The following is a 17,558-nucleotide window of genomic DNA, read 5'->3' as shown; positions in this document are numbered from 1 at the left end:
GGCATCAATCGATCTGAGGGATGCTTATCTTCATATTCCTGTAGCACCTCAGTCCCAGAAGTTCCTGAGGTTTGCGGTGAATATGGGCAAGGAGATTATACATCTTCAGTTCAGGGCCCTTCCCTTCGGCCTGTCGTCAGCTCCTCGTATTTTTACGAAGATAATGGCGGAAGCTCTCGCCCCTCTTCGACTCCAGGGGATTGCGGTAATTCCATATCTGGACGACCTCCTCTTTTTTGCCCCATCCAGGGAAAAGTTGCAGGAGGATTTGAACAAATCCCGCAGTCATTTGGAGTCACTAGGGTGGATAGTGAATGTTCAAAAATCAAATTTCATCCCAGCTCAGCAAGTACTGTTTCTGGGTTATTTGATAGATTCAGTGGAGCAAAAGATTTTTCTCCCAGAAGAGAAAAAGATCAAGGTCCAAAGGGTAATAACGGCACTACAAACAAATCAACTGATTTCAGTCCGAAAGGTTATGTCGGCTCTGGGGACATTAACCTCTTCAATGCCAGCCATCCAATGGGCAAGGCTGCATTTCAGGACTCTCCAGAGGTTCCTTCTAAGGACATGGAACCACAGGACGGAGAGTTTGGATACAAAAGTAAAGATTCCCACCAGAGTCAAACGTTCACTTTGGTGGTGGAAAAGTCAGGTGGTACTGCAAAGAGGTCTTCTTTGGTCTTTTCCGACCGGGAAAGTGGTCACAACAGACGCCAGTTTGCAGGGATGGGGGGCCCACATGGGTCAAGCCTTAGCGCAGGGAACATGGTCCCAGTTCGAGGCCCAAAGATCCTCAAATTGGAGAGAGCTGAAGGCAGTTGCCCTAGCATTAGCTTTCTTCTCTCAAAACCTCATAGGTTGCCATGTCCAGATTTTGTCGGACAATGCCACGGCCATAGCCTACCTGAACAAACAGGGAGGCACAAGAAGCAGGGCCCTTCACTTACTGTCAGTAGAGATTCTGGAGTGGGCGGAGAACCACTTACTATCTCTATCCGCAGTCCATCTAAAAGGCACATTGAACGAAGTAGCGGATTATCTGAGCCGACAAAAAGTTCAGGAATCAGAGTGGAGTCTGAACAGGAAGGTGTTTGCATTAATCACCAGTGTTTGGGGCCTTCCGCAGGTAGATCTGTTTGCTTCAAAACAAAACACGCAGCTCCCGAATTTTTTCTCCCTTCAGAGAGACATTTGCTCTCAGGGGATAGATGCTCTGGCACATCCGTGGGATTTTCACCTGGGGTATGCTTTTCCTCCATTTCGATTAATCCCTCTAGTGTTGAGGAAAATACTGAAAGAGAGAGTATCAATCATTTTGATTACTCCATATTGGCCAAAGAGAGCTTGGTTTTCCACGATTCTGCAGTTGGCAATCAAACCATGTTGGCATCTCCCGCTCAGTCAGGATCTGTTGATTCAGGGGCCAGTGCTTCATCCAGGGGTAGACAGGTTAAAGCTCACTGCCTGGTATCTGAGGAGCAATTAATGAGAAGCAAAGGCTTTTCAGAACGTTTAACTGCTACGTTGCTTTCCAGTAGGAAAAAGGTAACCAGGGATATTTACGCCAAAGTATGGAAAGTCTATGTTTCTTTCTGTCATTCCGAACATAGGGGGGTTAAAGACCTAGTTTCAGTGCTGGAATTTTTGCAAAAGGGTGCAGACAAGAATCTGGCGGTCAGCACTCTTAAGGTGCAGGTGGCTGCCTTGGGAGTTTATCTGGAGAGATCCTTATCTTCAGAAACTCTGATCATGAGATTTTTCAAAGCACTTTCCAGGTCGAGACCGGTACCGGTGAAGCATTTCCCAAATTGGGATCTCTCGGTGGTTCTGCAGGCTCTGGCAAAAGAACCATTTGAGCCTTTACAGGCCATATCCCTAAAGAATTTAACTTTGAAGACTATTTTTCTGGTCGCAATTACTTCAGCAAGAAGGATTAGTGAACTGCACGCCCTATCAGTAAAAGAGCCTTTTTTGTCAGTTTTTCCTGATAGAGTTGTCCTTAAAGTAGATCCGGGGTTTTTGCCAAAAGTGGCAAGCTTTAGTAACAGGTCTCAAGAGATTACTCTACCAACCTTTTCTGCTAACCCTTCGGGTGCAAAGGAAGAGCAGTTTCACAATTTAGACGTAAGACGTATCCTATTACAGTATTTGGAAGTAACAGGAGGGTTTAGAGTTTCAGATTCATTATTTGTTCTTTTCTCTGGAAACAAGAAAGGCCAACAAGCATCAAAAGCATCATTGGCTAGATGGCTTAAGACAGCTATTTCTGTAGCCTATTCTCAAATGGGTTTATCTTCCCCGCTGGGAATTAGGGCTCATTCAACAAGAGCCCAGGCCACTACATGGGCAGAAAGAGCTGGTGCCACCCCAGATCAGATTTGTAAGGCGGCTACGTGGTCAAGCTACTTAACGTTTGTCCGTCATTACAGACTGGATCTCCTATCAGCAGGTGATCAGGCTTTTGGCAGAAAGGTTCTGCAGGCTGTGGTCCCTCCCTAGGGGGGTAAGTCTCTATTATCCTCTCAAGTGCTGTCCTGAAAGACGATAAGGGAAAATTCAAGTTAGACTTACCGGTAACTTGTTTTCCTTGAGTCTTTCAGGACAGCAGCATCCCGCCCTATTGTTTTTTCATATATATACTGTGACTAATCATATCTCGATTATGTGTTCCAGTTTGGGGCCGGAGGTTCTCTACTACTACTGACAATGTGTGGAAAGGAGCCTCCTTTTAAAGTTTGGTGGAAGAGGTGTTTCCTGTTGGCAAGGGGAGGAGTCACTCTCTCAAGTGCTGTCCTGAAAGACTCAAGGAAAACAAGTTACCGGTAAGTCTAACTTGAATTTTTTTTTTTTTAAACCTATATGCAATGCATACCAGTACATTATGACATTTACCTTTTCAGTTTAGGAAAGAAACACCCAGCGGTTTACTCTCGCTTTAAAGGAAATGTTTGGCTGCTTTGTATGTTTTTATGGTTGGAATTAACCTAAGATAAAAAAAAAAATACCAGGCTGAAAATTTTTACAAAGCTCAGTGGCTCAAGCTTATACTTGCACACAGGAATAAGTCTAGTTAATAACTTCCCCCCTCTCACTGCCTGTTCAGACTCTATGGAACATCACTTTTTGGAAGGGAAAAACGAATGTTCAGAAAACCTGTAGTGATGTTGGTAAAACACAATATGTGTTTTAAATTGTATACAGGTTTAAAAAAAAAAAATAAATACAATTTTAATAAACTATTAGTTTACACTTTAAGGAACTTTCAGAACACTTGATTGTTCTGCACTGTTATCTGGTGACCTTGTGTTCTTGCTGAGTTATGTATTATGAGTTGCTGAGTGGTTATAAACCCTTACATATACCCAGTGAAGTGACTGACCTTAGGTAAAACCGCGATTAAACCAATCCTCCTACATAAGTTATACCTGTTTGGCTGTAGAGAAGAAAGCAGACAAAGTCCAGAATTTTTATAAAGCTTGTTTGAGCTGTCAGGAAACTAGGTGGAGAGATGAAATTACATACTGCAGAGCTCAGTCAGGAGAGCTCTGAGAGGTGATTGGAGGGAGGAGAGACGCCTCCCTTCATAGAGCACACAGGAACGGAGCTGATGTTGTCAATCACAGGCTGTGTGCTGAAGCACCTGCATCGGGTCACCATTTTTCTCCATACCGATAGCAGAGGAATAAAGCAACAGACAGAAATGACAATTACACACTAATTAATATAAATAAATATAATGTGTATTCTATATAATCCCCTTTTTTTTTTTTTTTTTTTTTTTTTTTTTTTTTTTCCCCCTCTGATCAGATTTTGTCATGGGAATTTAAAATAATCTTGGCTGTTTGTCTCTCAGGTATTAAGACTGCATTTGTCAAGAAGTGTAGTGAGACAGGATTCATTGCCACCCATTGTGAGATGATTCCTATTGAGTGGGTATGCAGGAGAATAGCCACTGGCTCCTTCCTCAAGAGAAATCCTGGAGTCAAAGAAGGATACAAGTTTTATCCCCCCAAAGTAGAGATGTTCTTCAAGGTGGGCTAATTTTCTGTTCACTTTCAGCGACTGCAGTCACTAGTCCTTGTTCTTAATGCCACTAATATATGCATTGCTTTTTAACTGCAGGATGATGCCAATAATGATCCGCAGTGGTCTGAAGAACAGCTAATTGCTGCAAAGCTTACTGGTGCTGGTCTTGTGATTGGTCAGGCGGAGGTGGACATCATGAAGCATTCCACAGTGGCCATCTTTGAGATTTTGGAGAAAGCATGGTCTACACAGGACTGTACCCTGGTGGACATGAAGGTACGTGTATGCTTCTTGTATGGGAGATGGGATATTTTTGAAATTCTGACATTTTTAGAAAACTAGACTCTACAGTACTGCACAGTAACTGCTTTAGTGTAAGCATATGGGTCAGGGATTAGTGTAACTGAAACTGGATAATTTTTTGGTCAAAGAGGGGGAGTCGGGACTTTAAATGAGGCATTGGCTGACAACCAGATAGAATAAATAACAATAATGTTTAATAAATAGGTATATACAAATATATTCATATAAACAGATAATGAATATGTACCATAATCATACATAATTGTACATTTAATAATTTCCATTAATACAATTAATCCTCCCTTATTCCACATGGGCAATATACAAAAAAGATATAAATTCATTCATGATCCTAAAGAGACCACAATGGGTATTCAGGTGATATCAGTATGATGACATCGCATCTAAGAAGCTCTACGCGTTTCGTGGAACCCTCCACTCATCAGGAGCAATGCGATATACGTCTGGTTGCATCTGGAAAATACATAACCAGAGAACTTAGGCCTTAAGTGGGGGGGAGAGATGGGTTGATTGGAAAGGTAATAAAATTATATAAAGAAGGGGCAAAACCACAATAAATGCACCACCACTGTACCTGGCAAAACCACCCTGTATGCCAACCCATGAACATGGAGCCGAGAGCAAGGCGGAGGCATCCAACCGGGAGCTGAGGTAATGGTCCGGCAGTGGGATCAGCACATACAGCAATGGGCAAGCAAATGTGAAGGGGACCTAAAATGCCAAAAGAAGTAAGGATAAGTAATGAAATGGGATGAATCCAAAAATGGAAAAATAAGAAGACTGGTGAAAAGTGGAATGGGAATGTGATAGGACCAAGAGCCCAAAAGGATGTCAGAAATAATAGGCTAAGTACATAAAGTAGGGTGCATAAGAATGGTGACAAGTGATTGTTGTTTACCATATGTGAAATAAGGATATAAGCACCAAGTATAGCCTAGGATAGCCCGATAAAATTATTAAATGTACAATTATGTATGATTATGGTATGGTACATATTCATTATCTGTTTATATGAATATATTTGTATATACCTATTTATTAAACATTATTATTTATTCTATCTGGTTGTCAGCCAATGCCTCATTTAAAGTCCCGACTCCCCCTCTTTGACCATTACGCTTAGGGATGGAGGTACCTGATGGTAATTTAGTCATGACCTCATTTAAAGTCCCGCCCTTCCTCTTGTTAACTGGATAATTTTTTAACCCCCCCCCCCCCCAAAACTGTCATTCAAAGTAAAATTCTTAAATGTAAAAGAAAGCCTTGAAATACATGGGAGTACATGCTCAGGACCTTAGTTTTGTGTTTGTTTTTTTTTTTTTTTTTCTTTGTGTGTGTGGCCATACCGCAGGCTCCACAACGCAGCCTGCTGTGTTTTTGTGGCATAAACGGATATCGCTATCCGCTAAAGTGGTGTTACGAAGAGGCCTCTTGCTGCCAAAAATAGGATTTTTTTTTTTTTTTTTTTTTTTTTTTTTTAACAGCCTACCTGTAAAATCCTCTTCTTTTCATGGGACACAGAGCCTCAGTAATTTACTGATGGGTTATATAGGGTATCACTAGGTGATTGGACACTGGCACACCCTAAACGGAGTTCAACCCCCTATATAATCCCTCCCCTTACAGGGATACCTCAGTTTTGTAGCAAAGCTATATAAGTGTATTAGAAGAGGGGCGGGACCTCTGTGTCCCGTGATGTACATCAAAAGAACAGGATTTTACAGGTAAGCTGTTAGAAAATGGGATTTTTTATTTCTCGTACATCACGGGACACAGAGCCTCAGTAATTACTGATGGGACGTCCCAGAGCAATGCTATTTGAGGGGAGGGGACCACACACGTAGGGTGTATTCAGACCTGAGGACCTCGTACTGCTGCCTTCCGCACACTACGCCCAAAGGCGATATCCTCATGCCTTCCCACATCCACCTGATAAAATCTGGTGAATGTATGGACTGAAGACCAGGTTGCGGCCTTACAGATTTGAGCCATAGAGGCCCGGTGACGCACCACCCAAGAGGCACTAATCGCCCTTGTGGAGTGTGCCTTGACCTGAAAAGGTGGAATTTTTTGTTTCAAACCGTAAGCCTGAATAATCATTTTGTCAAATCCATTTTGAAAGGGTAGACCTTGACGCTGCCTGCCCTCTATTGGGACCTTCTGGTAGTATGAACAAAACATCTGTTTTACGAACCTGAGCAGTTGCCTCCAGATAGGTCCTGACTGCCCTTACTACATCCAAAGACTGTAGTGACCTTTCTTCCGAGGAACAGGGATCTGGAAAAAAGGAAGGCAGAACAATATCTTGGTTTAGATGGAAATCTGAAACCACCTTTGGTAGAAAGCTAGGATGAGGGCGCAATACCACTCTATCCTTATGCATGATCAAATAAGGCTCTTTACAGGAAAGGGCTGCTAACTCTGATACTCTTCTAGCAGAAGCGATGGCTACCAGGAAAAATAACTTCCTTGTCAATAAGACCAAGGGAATCTGACATATGGGCTCAAAAGGCTGTTCCTGTAAAACCGACAGAACCAAATTCAAGTACCAGGGGTTTAGGGGCGCTTTAACTGGAGGATTAATCACCCCTTGCATAAAGCTTCGGACCAAGGAATGAGAAGCAAGTCGTCGTTGAAATAACACTGATAAGGCCGAGACCTGGCCCTTGATGGTACTCATGGCCAGCTTCATCTCTAATCCTATTTGTAGAAAGTCAAGAATTCTACCAATGACATATTTTCTGGGATGCCAACCCCTGGCTTCACACCAGGATACATACAGTAAGTCCTCCAAACTCTATGATAAATCACTCTGGAAGCTGGCTTCCTAGCATTGATTAAAGTAGAAATTGCAGGACCTGAAAGCCCACGACTCCTCAGAATGTGGGTCTCAACAGCCAAACCGTCAAATTTATCGTTTGTAAGGCAGGGTGGAATACTGGACCTTGAGATAATAGGTCTGGACGTGACGGTAGGATCCATGGGGAACCCCCTGTCATTCTTACTATCTCTGCATACCAAGCTCTTCTGGGCCACGCTGGGGCCACCAGAAGTACCGACTTCTTTTCCTACCAGATCCTGCGAAGGAGCTGTGGCAGTAGCATAATAGGAGGAAAAGCATAAAACAGTGAGAACTAATGCCACGGAATCGCCAACGCATCCCGTATGCAAGAGGATCCCTTGTTCTTGCCACAAACTTGTCGACCTTGTTGTTGATCCTGGACGCAAAGAGATCTACATCTGGTATCCCCCATCTTTGGCATATGGCCCAAAAGACATCGGGGTGAAGAGACCATTCCCCCGGACTAACCGTTGGCGACTCAAATAGTCCGCCTCCCAGTTCTCTATCCATGGAATGAAAACTGCTGATATGCATGCAACATGCTTTTCTGCCCAGACTAAAATCTGGTTCACCTCCCTCCTGAGCTGCACGACTCCTGGTGCCTCCCTGATGATTGATGTAGGCCACTGCTGTGGCATTGTTGGGCTGGATCCTGACAGGGCAGCCCTGTAGCCTGAGAGTCCAGGCCCTTAGGGCTAGATATGCCGCACGGATCTCCAGAATGTTGATGGGTAAGGTCTTCTCGATTTCGGACCATTCCCCCTGGACCACAGACTGTTCCAGAACTGCTCCCCAACCCGAAAGACTGGCATCCGTTGTTACCACTGTCCAGTTAACCGGTAAAAAGGATTTCCCTTTCTGCAGGCTTTCGGGTATTAACCACCAACTGAGGCACTGCATCGGAAAATCTAATGCCTGTACCTTGTTCCAAGCAGACGGGATACTGTGTTGCAGCAGTCTTGAATGAAACTGAGCATAGGGAACTGCTTCGAATGAAGCCACCATCTTTCCCAGCAGCGTCATACAAAGACGGACAGAAGGACCTTTTTTGGTCCTGACTACCTGAATCCGCTCTCTTAAGGCACTGATCTTTGCCTGAGGTAAAAATAACTTCTGGCTTGTATCTATGACCAGGCCCAAATACTCTAGTCTTCTTACTGATTTTAAGAGACTTTTCTAGGTTGAGAATCCAACCTAGGTGTTCCAGGTAGTTGACTGTGGTCATCAAGTTCCCGCTCAAACAGGCTACCGACCGGTCTATCAAGAGCAGGTTGTCTAGGTATGCTATGCCAGTTATACCCCGAGCGATTAATCTGGCCAGAGGAGGAGCCAAGATCTTTGTAAATACTTGAGGTGCAGTGGCTAGCCCGAAAGGCAGGGCCACAAACTGAAAATGGCATCCTGTTTCGAAGCGCAAGTACTCTTGATGAGCAGGAAAAATGGGTACATGCAGATACGCATCCCTGATGCCTATTGATGCCAGAAATTCTCCTCCCTGTAGGATGGAGACTACTGACCACCCTATTGATTCCATGCGAAAGGATCGAATCCTTAGGAATCAATTTAGATCGAGGATGGGTCTGACCTCTCCACTTAGAGCCTCTGGTTTTTGGGGTATTTGTACCTCTTCTACCCATAGTGCAAAGCAACAAGGTGGCGGTATCACACAAATAAAACACTGACTGCTGAGCGATGTAGTACAGCAACTGTCGCTGCTACCAATGCCCAGCCAAATGTTTCTAAGTAAATGCTGCCTAGGAGAATGCCTGTGTCCCACCTTACATGCGACCGTCAGCTCTGTGTCCCTCCAAAGGTTGCGTGCACCTATAAAAGTGTGCTTTTTATAGCCTGTGCAGCCAGCGATGTGTGGGAGTCTAGGGACGTTGCTCTAACGCTCCGCCACCCTCCTCGGTTTTCAAAAACGAGTGCTTTCCTGCGCGAGGCGGCCCTCCGGGACAAGCATGGAGGGGAGGAGGAAGGAGAGAGGCTGGCAGATGATGGGATCTGCCAGTAGTAGTAGCGGCAGCAGCGCGGTATACTACCGCCTTTCAGACCACCGTGGCCCCCCTAATCCTGGGGGGATATCCCTGTGGAAGAGGGGGCCCCCCCCAGCCCATTCTACCTGGAGCTCGGCTGGAGGAGCACTGCAGCGTGAACACTGACACAGACAAAATAAAGCATGTGAAGGTATGTGCTCTTGGCAGCCCCCGGTGGCGACAATAGGCATAGCATACATTTACTTAACAGCTTCAGATCCGGGCCATTGCCAAATGACGGCAACAGCGCGGATCTAAATTGCCGGGACGACGTCTATTGACGTCGTCCCGTGCATGAGCGGCCTGCGCGCCCGGTGATCAGCGAGTCTATGAGACTCGCCTGATCACAGATCAGAGTAAGGGGTTGGTCCCGACCCCTTACCACATGATCAGCTGTCAGCCAATGACAGCTGATCATGTGATGTAAACAGAGCCGGTAATCGGCTATTTTTCCTCCTCGCGCTGACAGCGCGAGGAGGGAAAAAAAACCCGATCACCGGCGGCCGTGATCGGGACATCAGTCCCGATCACGGCGATCTTCTAACACAAGGCAATAGGCAGCAGTGCTGCCTACCAGTGCCCACCAGCGTCACCCATCAGTGCCCACAGTGCCAACAATCAGTGCTACCCATCAGTGCCCACAGTGCTACCCATCAGTGCCCACAGTGCTACCCATCAGTGCCCACAGTGCTACCCATCAGTGCCACCCATCAGCACGCCCATCAGTGCCACCCATCAGCACGCCCATCAGTGCCACCCATCAGTGCCACCCATCAGCACGCCCATCAGTGTCACCCATCAGTGCCGCCTTAACTGTGCCCATCAGTGCCGCCTTAACTGTGCCCATCAGTGCCGCCTTAACTGTGCCCATCAGTGCCGCCTTAACTGTGCCTATCCGTGCCCATCAGTGCTGCCTCATCAGCGCATATCAATGAAGGAGAAAAATTACCTGTTTGCAAAATTTTATAACAAACTATTAAACATGATTTTTTTTTTTTTTTCAAAAATGTCCATCTTTTTTTGTTTAGCAAAAAATAAAAATCCCAGATGTGATCAAATACCACCAAAAGAAAGCTCTATTTGTGGGAAAAAAATGATAAAAATTTCATTTGGGTACAGTGTTGTATGACCGCGCAATTGTCATTCAAAGTGCGACAGTGCTGAAAGCTCAAAATTGGTCTGGGCAGGAGGGGGGTTGAAGTGCCCAGTAAGCAAGTGGTTAAAGGAGAAACCTACTAGAATTAAAATTCTGAGCAATCTCCCTTACCTTATCCAGCTGCAGGGTTCTGTTATACAGACCCAATCTTCACCTCTCACAGTGGGCTCCGCTTGGAAAGCCTTCAGAGACAGGAGCCCCCTAGAAAAGGAGGATCCACAGTTCTGGGCCCGTGAAGCACCCCGCCAGGGATATGGCTAGAAAAACCAAATACTCGATCCCGGGGTCCAGCTCTCTAAAAAGAGAAGCGTTACAGATAAAACCTTGTTTCTTCGGACACGAGGCCCGGGTACCATCCAATTCGGCCTAAAAAGGACACCTTGAAATGGATCCGGTTTGCATGGCTTGCCCCAGTATAGGATATTCCCTTTGGGGCTCATCACAGCACATCTTTACATGTGACCAACACCTAAGACACTGGCGAAAAAACTGAGGTATCCCTGTAAGGGGAGGGATTATATAGGGTGTTGAACTTCCTGTTTAGGGTGTGCCAGTGTCCAATCACCTAGTGATACCCTATATAACCCATCAGTAATTACTGAGGCTGTGTCCCGTGATGTACGAGAAAGAAATCAAATTTTAAAATGTTATAGAAGGTTGATTCTGGTGATATCAGAGGCTAAGGTAAAGTTACAGGCTCAGGAAGTGGACCCACTCATCATACATAGGCTTTCTAGATGGCTTTTAGAATTAAATGATAGTGAACTTTCTGATATTGGTACAGTAGCAGCTTTCCTTGATAGGCCGTTTTTATTGCCTAAAATTTGCTCTTTAAACCACTCTGCCAATCAGATTCCCCAATATGCAAAAGATAACTTTAAAGGATTTACTAATGTATATATGAAATCTAATAATCCAACAACACAAAACCGCAAGGCAAAGTGAAAGTCATGTCAATCTCTTTCTGGTAAGTGTCACTTGTGTATACTGAACGATTCCTTTTGTAATAGTATTCTTTTAAATGTATAATCGATCATCAAGTAATCTTTTGCTATTTTCTGTATCTACACCAGATTGAATTTGGGGTTGATGTGACCAAAAAAGAACTTGTTCTGGCTGACGTGATTGACAATGACTCGTGGCGTCTGTGGCCTTCAGGAGATAAGAGCCAACAGAAAGATAAACAGGTAACGAAATGCTGTTGGGAGGCTTGTAAATGAAGCTCTGTAGACATATCCGTTTGAGTTTGGGCTAATACATACACATGCAAAGACCCTTACAGTGTGCAAGCGCCATTTGTGTATCTGTCTGGAGCTGCATGCAGGCAGCTTATGTTGGCCAATGGAGATGCAATAGCTGTGTAGACTCGCCCATACCATCTGAGTTGACAGGGATGCGTGCACCCTTCCCTTTTTAAATTTAGATGTGCTGGTGAGTCTGTACATCTGCTGCATCTCAATCGAGTAACATAGGCCATCTACATGCAGCTCAACACTGCTCCAGACACATACAGTTCTTGCATACTGTATGGACCTCTGCAACCAGATGAATCGGTCCAAAAAGCATATCTAAAGCTAAATGTATTGCCTTTCCTTTAATGTAGTCAATGAATTTGTTACTAACCGGTATTGAACATTTCCTAAAGATGGCAGATAGGTTTTGAATATGGGAAATATGACACAGGGTGCTCATCCCCCTGTGTTGGCCATGCTTGTTAGGAGAAATCTTGATCCTGGCTTTTCTACAAGCCAGGTGTGTGATGCCCACACAGTCTACAAACAGGTTGAGATCTCCCTTGTAAGAAAGCTTGGTGTGTTCCAGGTCCTCAATCATATCTAGGTGAAATCTTGTGCTCTGTTAATCCTTTGCAATACACTGCTTTTATGAGTCAGTCTTGAAATATCTGTCCCTAAATGTGCAATAAAAGTTTGAGTTTATTTTTTATTTAAATATTCCTAAAGTGGTCCTAGAGGATGTTTATGGTGACCTGTGTGTTTACTGCAGACTTACCGGGATCTGAAAGAAATCACTCCAGAAGCGATGCAGATGGTGAAACGCAACTTCGAGTGGGTTGCTGACAGGGTGGAGGTAAGATAAATGGTTGCTATCAGTACATTGTATTTGTACAGTTGTGAAGATGGAAATTCTGTCAGTGATTAGAATGGCAAAGGTTTTTGTTAAAAGTGGGGGAAGATGGTAGTTGCGCTGTGATGAAGGGGGGGGGGGAGCTACAAAGATGACTAAAGTGGCAAAGTGAACTAAAAAAGCAGAAATGGGCCAATGCATGAATAGATCCTACATGCTAAAAGAACATGGTGGGGATGCAGTGCAGTGCAACGTAGCTGATCAACATGACATGTTGCGGGCAGATAAAGCCTAATATATAAAGGTAATCATGAAACAGTGACTGCTTGAATATAGCAAAACAAAAATGCATATACTAACACAAATAGGATGAATAATGACACCATGCAAAAAAAAAAAAAATATATATATAATGCAAGAAAAATATATGTGGACTAGTGCCCCATTAGCAAAAATGTGCCAGATCCTGGTGAACTACAAGTGACAAATCCCTAGGACAAACATGAATATTAATTCTATCATCCAGTCCAAAAAACAAACACGTGATGAGAAACACAAAACAAGTCCAATCGTGAAGGGAGGGGGGATCTTCAGTGAGGACACCTCCGTGTTTGCAAGCGGCTTACCTTACAGCTGTAAGGTGTACATCCTGTGTTGCAAATGACCCGCAGGTGTAGACGTTCCATGTATACAGGCAGTGACAATGATGAACATGCCAAGCGAAATATAAAAAATAAAGTATACAGCATGTAAAATAACTTTGCAGCGACCACAGTGGAGGATATATTAGAACTAATATTCATGTTTGTCCTAGGGATTTGTCACTTGTAGTTCACCAGGATCTGGCACGTTTTTGCTAATGGGGCACTAGCCCACATATATTTTTCTTGCACTATATATATTTTTTTTTTTTTTGCATGGTGTCATTCATCCTATTTGTGTTAGTATATGCATTTTTGTTTTGCTATATTCAAGCAGTCACTGTTTCACGATTACCTTTTATATATTAGGCTTTATCTGCCCGCAACATGTCATGTTGATCAGCTACGTTGCGTTGCACTGCATCCCCACCATGTTCTTTTAGCATGTAGGATCTATTCATGCATTGGCCCGTTTTCTGCTTTTTTAGTTCACTTTGCCACTTTAGTCATCTTTGTAGCTCCCCCACCCCCCCCCCCCCCTTCATCACAGCGCAACTACCATCTTCCCCCACTTTTGTCCCATTTGTCCTGCCTTGGATCAGTACTTAGGTGTTGCAGCAGTGTCCTTTTAGCATAGTTCTGCAGTGCAGCTATAGAACTAGTCTTCTACAATAGAAATGTTCCCACCCTCCTGTTTTTACCTTCCATGACCTTCAAGCTAAAATCCATGTAAACTGCTAAATTCAGTCTTAAAGTGATTGTAAAGCTTCGATTAAAAAGTGGGGAAGGTATGCAAACCCTGTTGGGTTTTTTCATCACAGCGCAACTACCATCTTCCCCCACTTTTGTCCCATTTGTCCTGCCTTGGATCAGTACTTAGGTGTTGCAGCAGTGTCCTTTTAGCATAGTTCTGCAGTGCAGCTATAGAACTAGTCTTCTACAATAGAAATGTTCCCACCCTCCTGTTTTTACCTTCCATGACCTTCAAGCTAAAATCCATGTAAACTGCTAAATTCAGTCTTAAAGTGATTGTAAAGCTTCGATTATTTAAAAAAAATAACAAATATGCTTACCTCCACTGTGTAGCTCGTTTTTGCACAGAGTGGCCCTGAACGCCGACTTCTGGGGTCCCTTGGCACCTCTCGTGGCTCCACCCCACATCAGATAACCCCCTAGGAGAAGCGCGCCCCTGAGTCCATCATTCGGTGTCCATAGCCGCCGAATGTATGACTTGGCCCTGACTCCCGTGTCATTGGATTTGACAGCAGTGGGAGCCAATGGCTGCGCTGCTATCAATCTATCCAATCGAGAGCCGAGAACCCCGGGCAGAGGAAGAGCGTGCCCCTGCCGGGTGAAGTTCCAAGGCTCAGGTAAGTGAAATGGGGGTGGTCACTGGGGGGCCAGTCACTGCCAGGTGTTTGTTTTGTTGTTTTGTTTTTTTTTAAAACAAGGGTTTACAACCCCTTTTAATACTTTGACTTTTTGTAATTCTGTGTAGTTTTGTGGTTGTAACACATCTGTTACACAAGTTCCTGGTTCAGCAGTGTGGCTTCATGTGTCACCTTCCCACCTCCAGCATCTCTCTTCATAAGAGATCTGAACTGTTGTCTAAGGAGTCGGTAAGCTAAATTGCAAGGTGGTGTAGTGACCTGGCTGTGGAGTGTAGTAAAAGCATATACATTACAAGAATTGAAGCTGAACATGTATAGATCATTTGGCTGGTAATCACTAAACCTACTGTGTGTTTTAATTGTGTTGCTGCTGATTGAAAAGACTGACATCTGTCTTTTCAGCTCTTACTGACCAGTGTGAGCCAAGGAAGGGTGGTTGTGCTGATGGGTTCCATTTCAGACTTGGTGCATTGTGAGAAAATCAAGAAATCCTGTGCAAACTATGGCATTCCATGTGAACTCAGGGTGACTTCTGCCCACAAGGGTCCTGATGAAACGCTGAGAATCAAGTCTGAATATGAAGGTAAGAATTCCCACTTTGCTAGAATGGGGTCTCTTCACCTCCTAAGAAGTGCGTGGTGTGTTTTTTTTTTTTTTTTTTTTATTTCCCCCTTACCTGCAAGGCAAAGGCATAATGTTTTAGTATGCATCACATACTAGCACATTATGTGAAACTTGCCTCAAAACTAAGCCTTCCAGCGATGCGATTATCATCGCTGGAGACAGCTTTCATCTTCACCGTTATTGCTTCCATGTTCGTGAACTTTGGCTCTGTGACTAGCCAGAGCTGCCGATCACGGCACAGGGCTCTGAAGAAACGCACGATTGGCCGTTCCTTCAGAGCTCATGCGCCAGTGATTTCACTGGCTGCATGTACAGTAAATACCTCCTAAATGGCGCAAGTTTAGGAGATATTTACATTACCTCTATAGGTAAGCCTTATGATGGATGTTTACTTCCTCGTTAAGTAAATGATAGGAAAATCAAGCACATCACACTTTATGAAGAGTTTTTTTTAAAGGTATTTTGATTAGGTTATTATGGAAAAGACGATTGGTTCTACCCCTACATCATAGCATTCTCCAGTTAAGGTCAGAACTTAAAGTGGGGAAGGTATGCAAACCCTGTTGGGTTTTTATTGCAGCCTTTGTCTCATACTGTAAGATTTATGCTTCTTTCCTGGTGGGAAACCTCTTCAGTGAGGACAAGACTGAATTTTTAATTTTATTTTATTTTTTTTTTTTTTTTCTCCAGTAAAATAGGAGGGGCATTTGGAAGCTGTCAGGTTATTACTGGCTTTTGTGTTCCTGCACCAGACACACACCCGCTCCCATCATTTCATGTCAGAGGAACAGGAAATTAGATCTAAATCTTACTAGCAGGTTCACAAACGCCAATATACTGCAAGGGCCCATTCACACTAGTAACTTCATGTGAATCGTACAGGAACGCTGTGCAGTTCCCGTAAGATTCACTTGCAGTGCGATTTCAGCCCCAACTAATTTTGAATGGGCTGAAATCACACCAGGCCGCACCAAAAGTAGTACATGTGCTACTTTTTGAAACGCATGGTACTTTTGTACAGTGTGGGCCAATGCACTGTTTGCCATCTGTGTTTGGGGTGTTAAATTTGCACTGACACCCACCACAGATAGCAAGGGTAGTGTGATTTGGAATGCAGTGCAGGAAGCTGCACAGAAACATGGCTTTCCCACACTGCATTCTAGTGTGCATGGGCCTCAAGTTTGAATTTTTGCCAAGTCTATCTATGCCAAAAAAAAAAGGTTTGCTTGAGTTTGACTTCTTATGCTCTGCCTCTTGTTTAAGGTTATCACAATATACAGATGTGAATAATGGCAATTGAGCATGCTGTGGTAGTAGTTTTAGGATACAAGAAACAAGAGTATGACCCATTCGAAAATACAAATCTTGACAAAGTCCTCAGCTCCTTTACACTGCATGATTTTATGTTGCAACATTTTATTTGTTTTTGAGGTTTTCAATAATAAAGCAATTAGTATATTTGTGTGTGTGTGTGTAGATATACTTTATTTAATGGGTTCCTTATAGCGCCCCGTTTTACTCTTGCATTGTCAAAATCTGTATTCACATTTTAGTTCTCTGTGCTTCACTCTTAGGCGATGGCATTCCCACGGTGTTTGTTGCAGTTGCCGGCAGAAGCAATGGCTTGGGCCCTGTTCTTTCTGGAAATACTGCATATCCAGTAATTAACTGCCCCCCTCTTACGGCTGACTGGGGAGCTCAGGATATCTGGTCTTCCCTGAGGATGCCCAGTGGTAAGAGAAATGCACGCACACTACTAAAAAAAACAGCCAACCAGTTCTTATGAGTAATAACATTGCTTTTAATAAACCAGAAAATGTTTAACTTGCACCCTCTATCCTGCTGCAGGTCTTGGATGTTCTACGGTTCTGTCCCCTGAGGCAGCAGCTCAGTTTGCTGCTCAGATATTTGGGTTGAACAATCACTTAATATGGTCCAAGCTACGCTCCTGCACCCTGAACACCTGGATTTCTCTTAAACAAGCAGATGTGAAGCTGAGAGAGTGCAGCATGTGACCCCCATTCCTAATGCACTGTTCTGTCTTGCTTAATTAAAGCACTTTATTTTTCTACATCTGTTTTGTGTGAGTTTTTTTTTTTTTTTTTTTTTTTTTTTTTTTTTCACCAAGTTTAATTTTAGAAGTGCTTTAGTGTGCTATATGGTCACCTCCTTCCTGGGTTCAGAACACCAGAACTGGTATGTCACTGAACTATTTCTCAAGTAACAAGGATATGAAATTTGGGGCACAAAAAAATACGTTGGTTACGACGTGTGATTATCCTTGATCACTAAACATTGGAGCAAAGGTAAATGGATGTTGACCACAGCAGAATTTGGTTGTCAAACAATGGGAGGAATTTATTAAGACTGGAGTGAACAGAATCTGGAACAACTGTTCATAGTATTCACCTTCTCCACAACCGTATGAGC

At 43.8% G+C, this 17,558-nt stretch overlaps 1 protein-coding gene across 3 annotated transcripts in view; it reads left to right on the top strand.

The window, feature by feature from the left end:
• The window catches only part of PAICS (phosphoribosylaminoimidazole carboxylase and phosphoribosylaminoimidazolesuccinocarboxamide synthase), a 114,019-nt gene extending 96,820 nt beyond the window's left edge, over positions 1-17,199 (top strand). For all 3 annotated transcript variants that reach the window (XM_073608371.1, XM_073608379.1, XM_073608387.1), the window contains 7 exons: positions 3,857-4,035; positions 4,126-4,305; positions 11,461-11,574; positions 12,392-12,475; positions 14,907-15,087; positions 16,703-16,861; positions 16,977-17,199. In XM_073608371.1, coding sequence (XP_073464472.1) covers positions 3,857-4,035; positions 4,126-4,305; positions 11,461-11,574; positions 12,392-12,475; positions 14,907-15,087; positions 16,703-16,861; positions 16,977-17,143 — 1,064 coding nt within the window. In that variant the 3' untranslated portion in view covers positions 17,144-17,199. The remainder of the gene's footprint in view (positions 1-3,856; positions 4,036-4,125; positions 4,306-11,460; positions 11,575-12,391; positions 12,476-14,906; positions 15,088-16,702; positions 16,862-16,976) is intronic.
• The last annotated feature ends 359 nt before the right edge of the window (positions 17,200-17,558 follow it).

Source organism: Aquarana catesbeiana, linkage group LG01, assembly GCF_042186555.1.
Source record: "Aquarana catesbeiana isolate 2022-GZ linkage group LG01, ASM4218655v1, whole genome shotgun sequence".
Taxonomy (NCBI): Eukaryota; Metazoa; Chordata; class Amphibia; order Anura; family Ranidae; genus Aquarana; species Aquarana catesbeiana.
The sequence above is the reverse complement of the archived record's forward strand: the minus strand, read 5'-3'. Positions and strand labels throughout refer to the sequence as shown.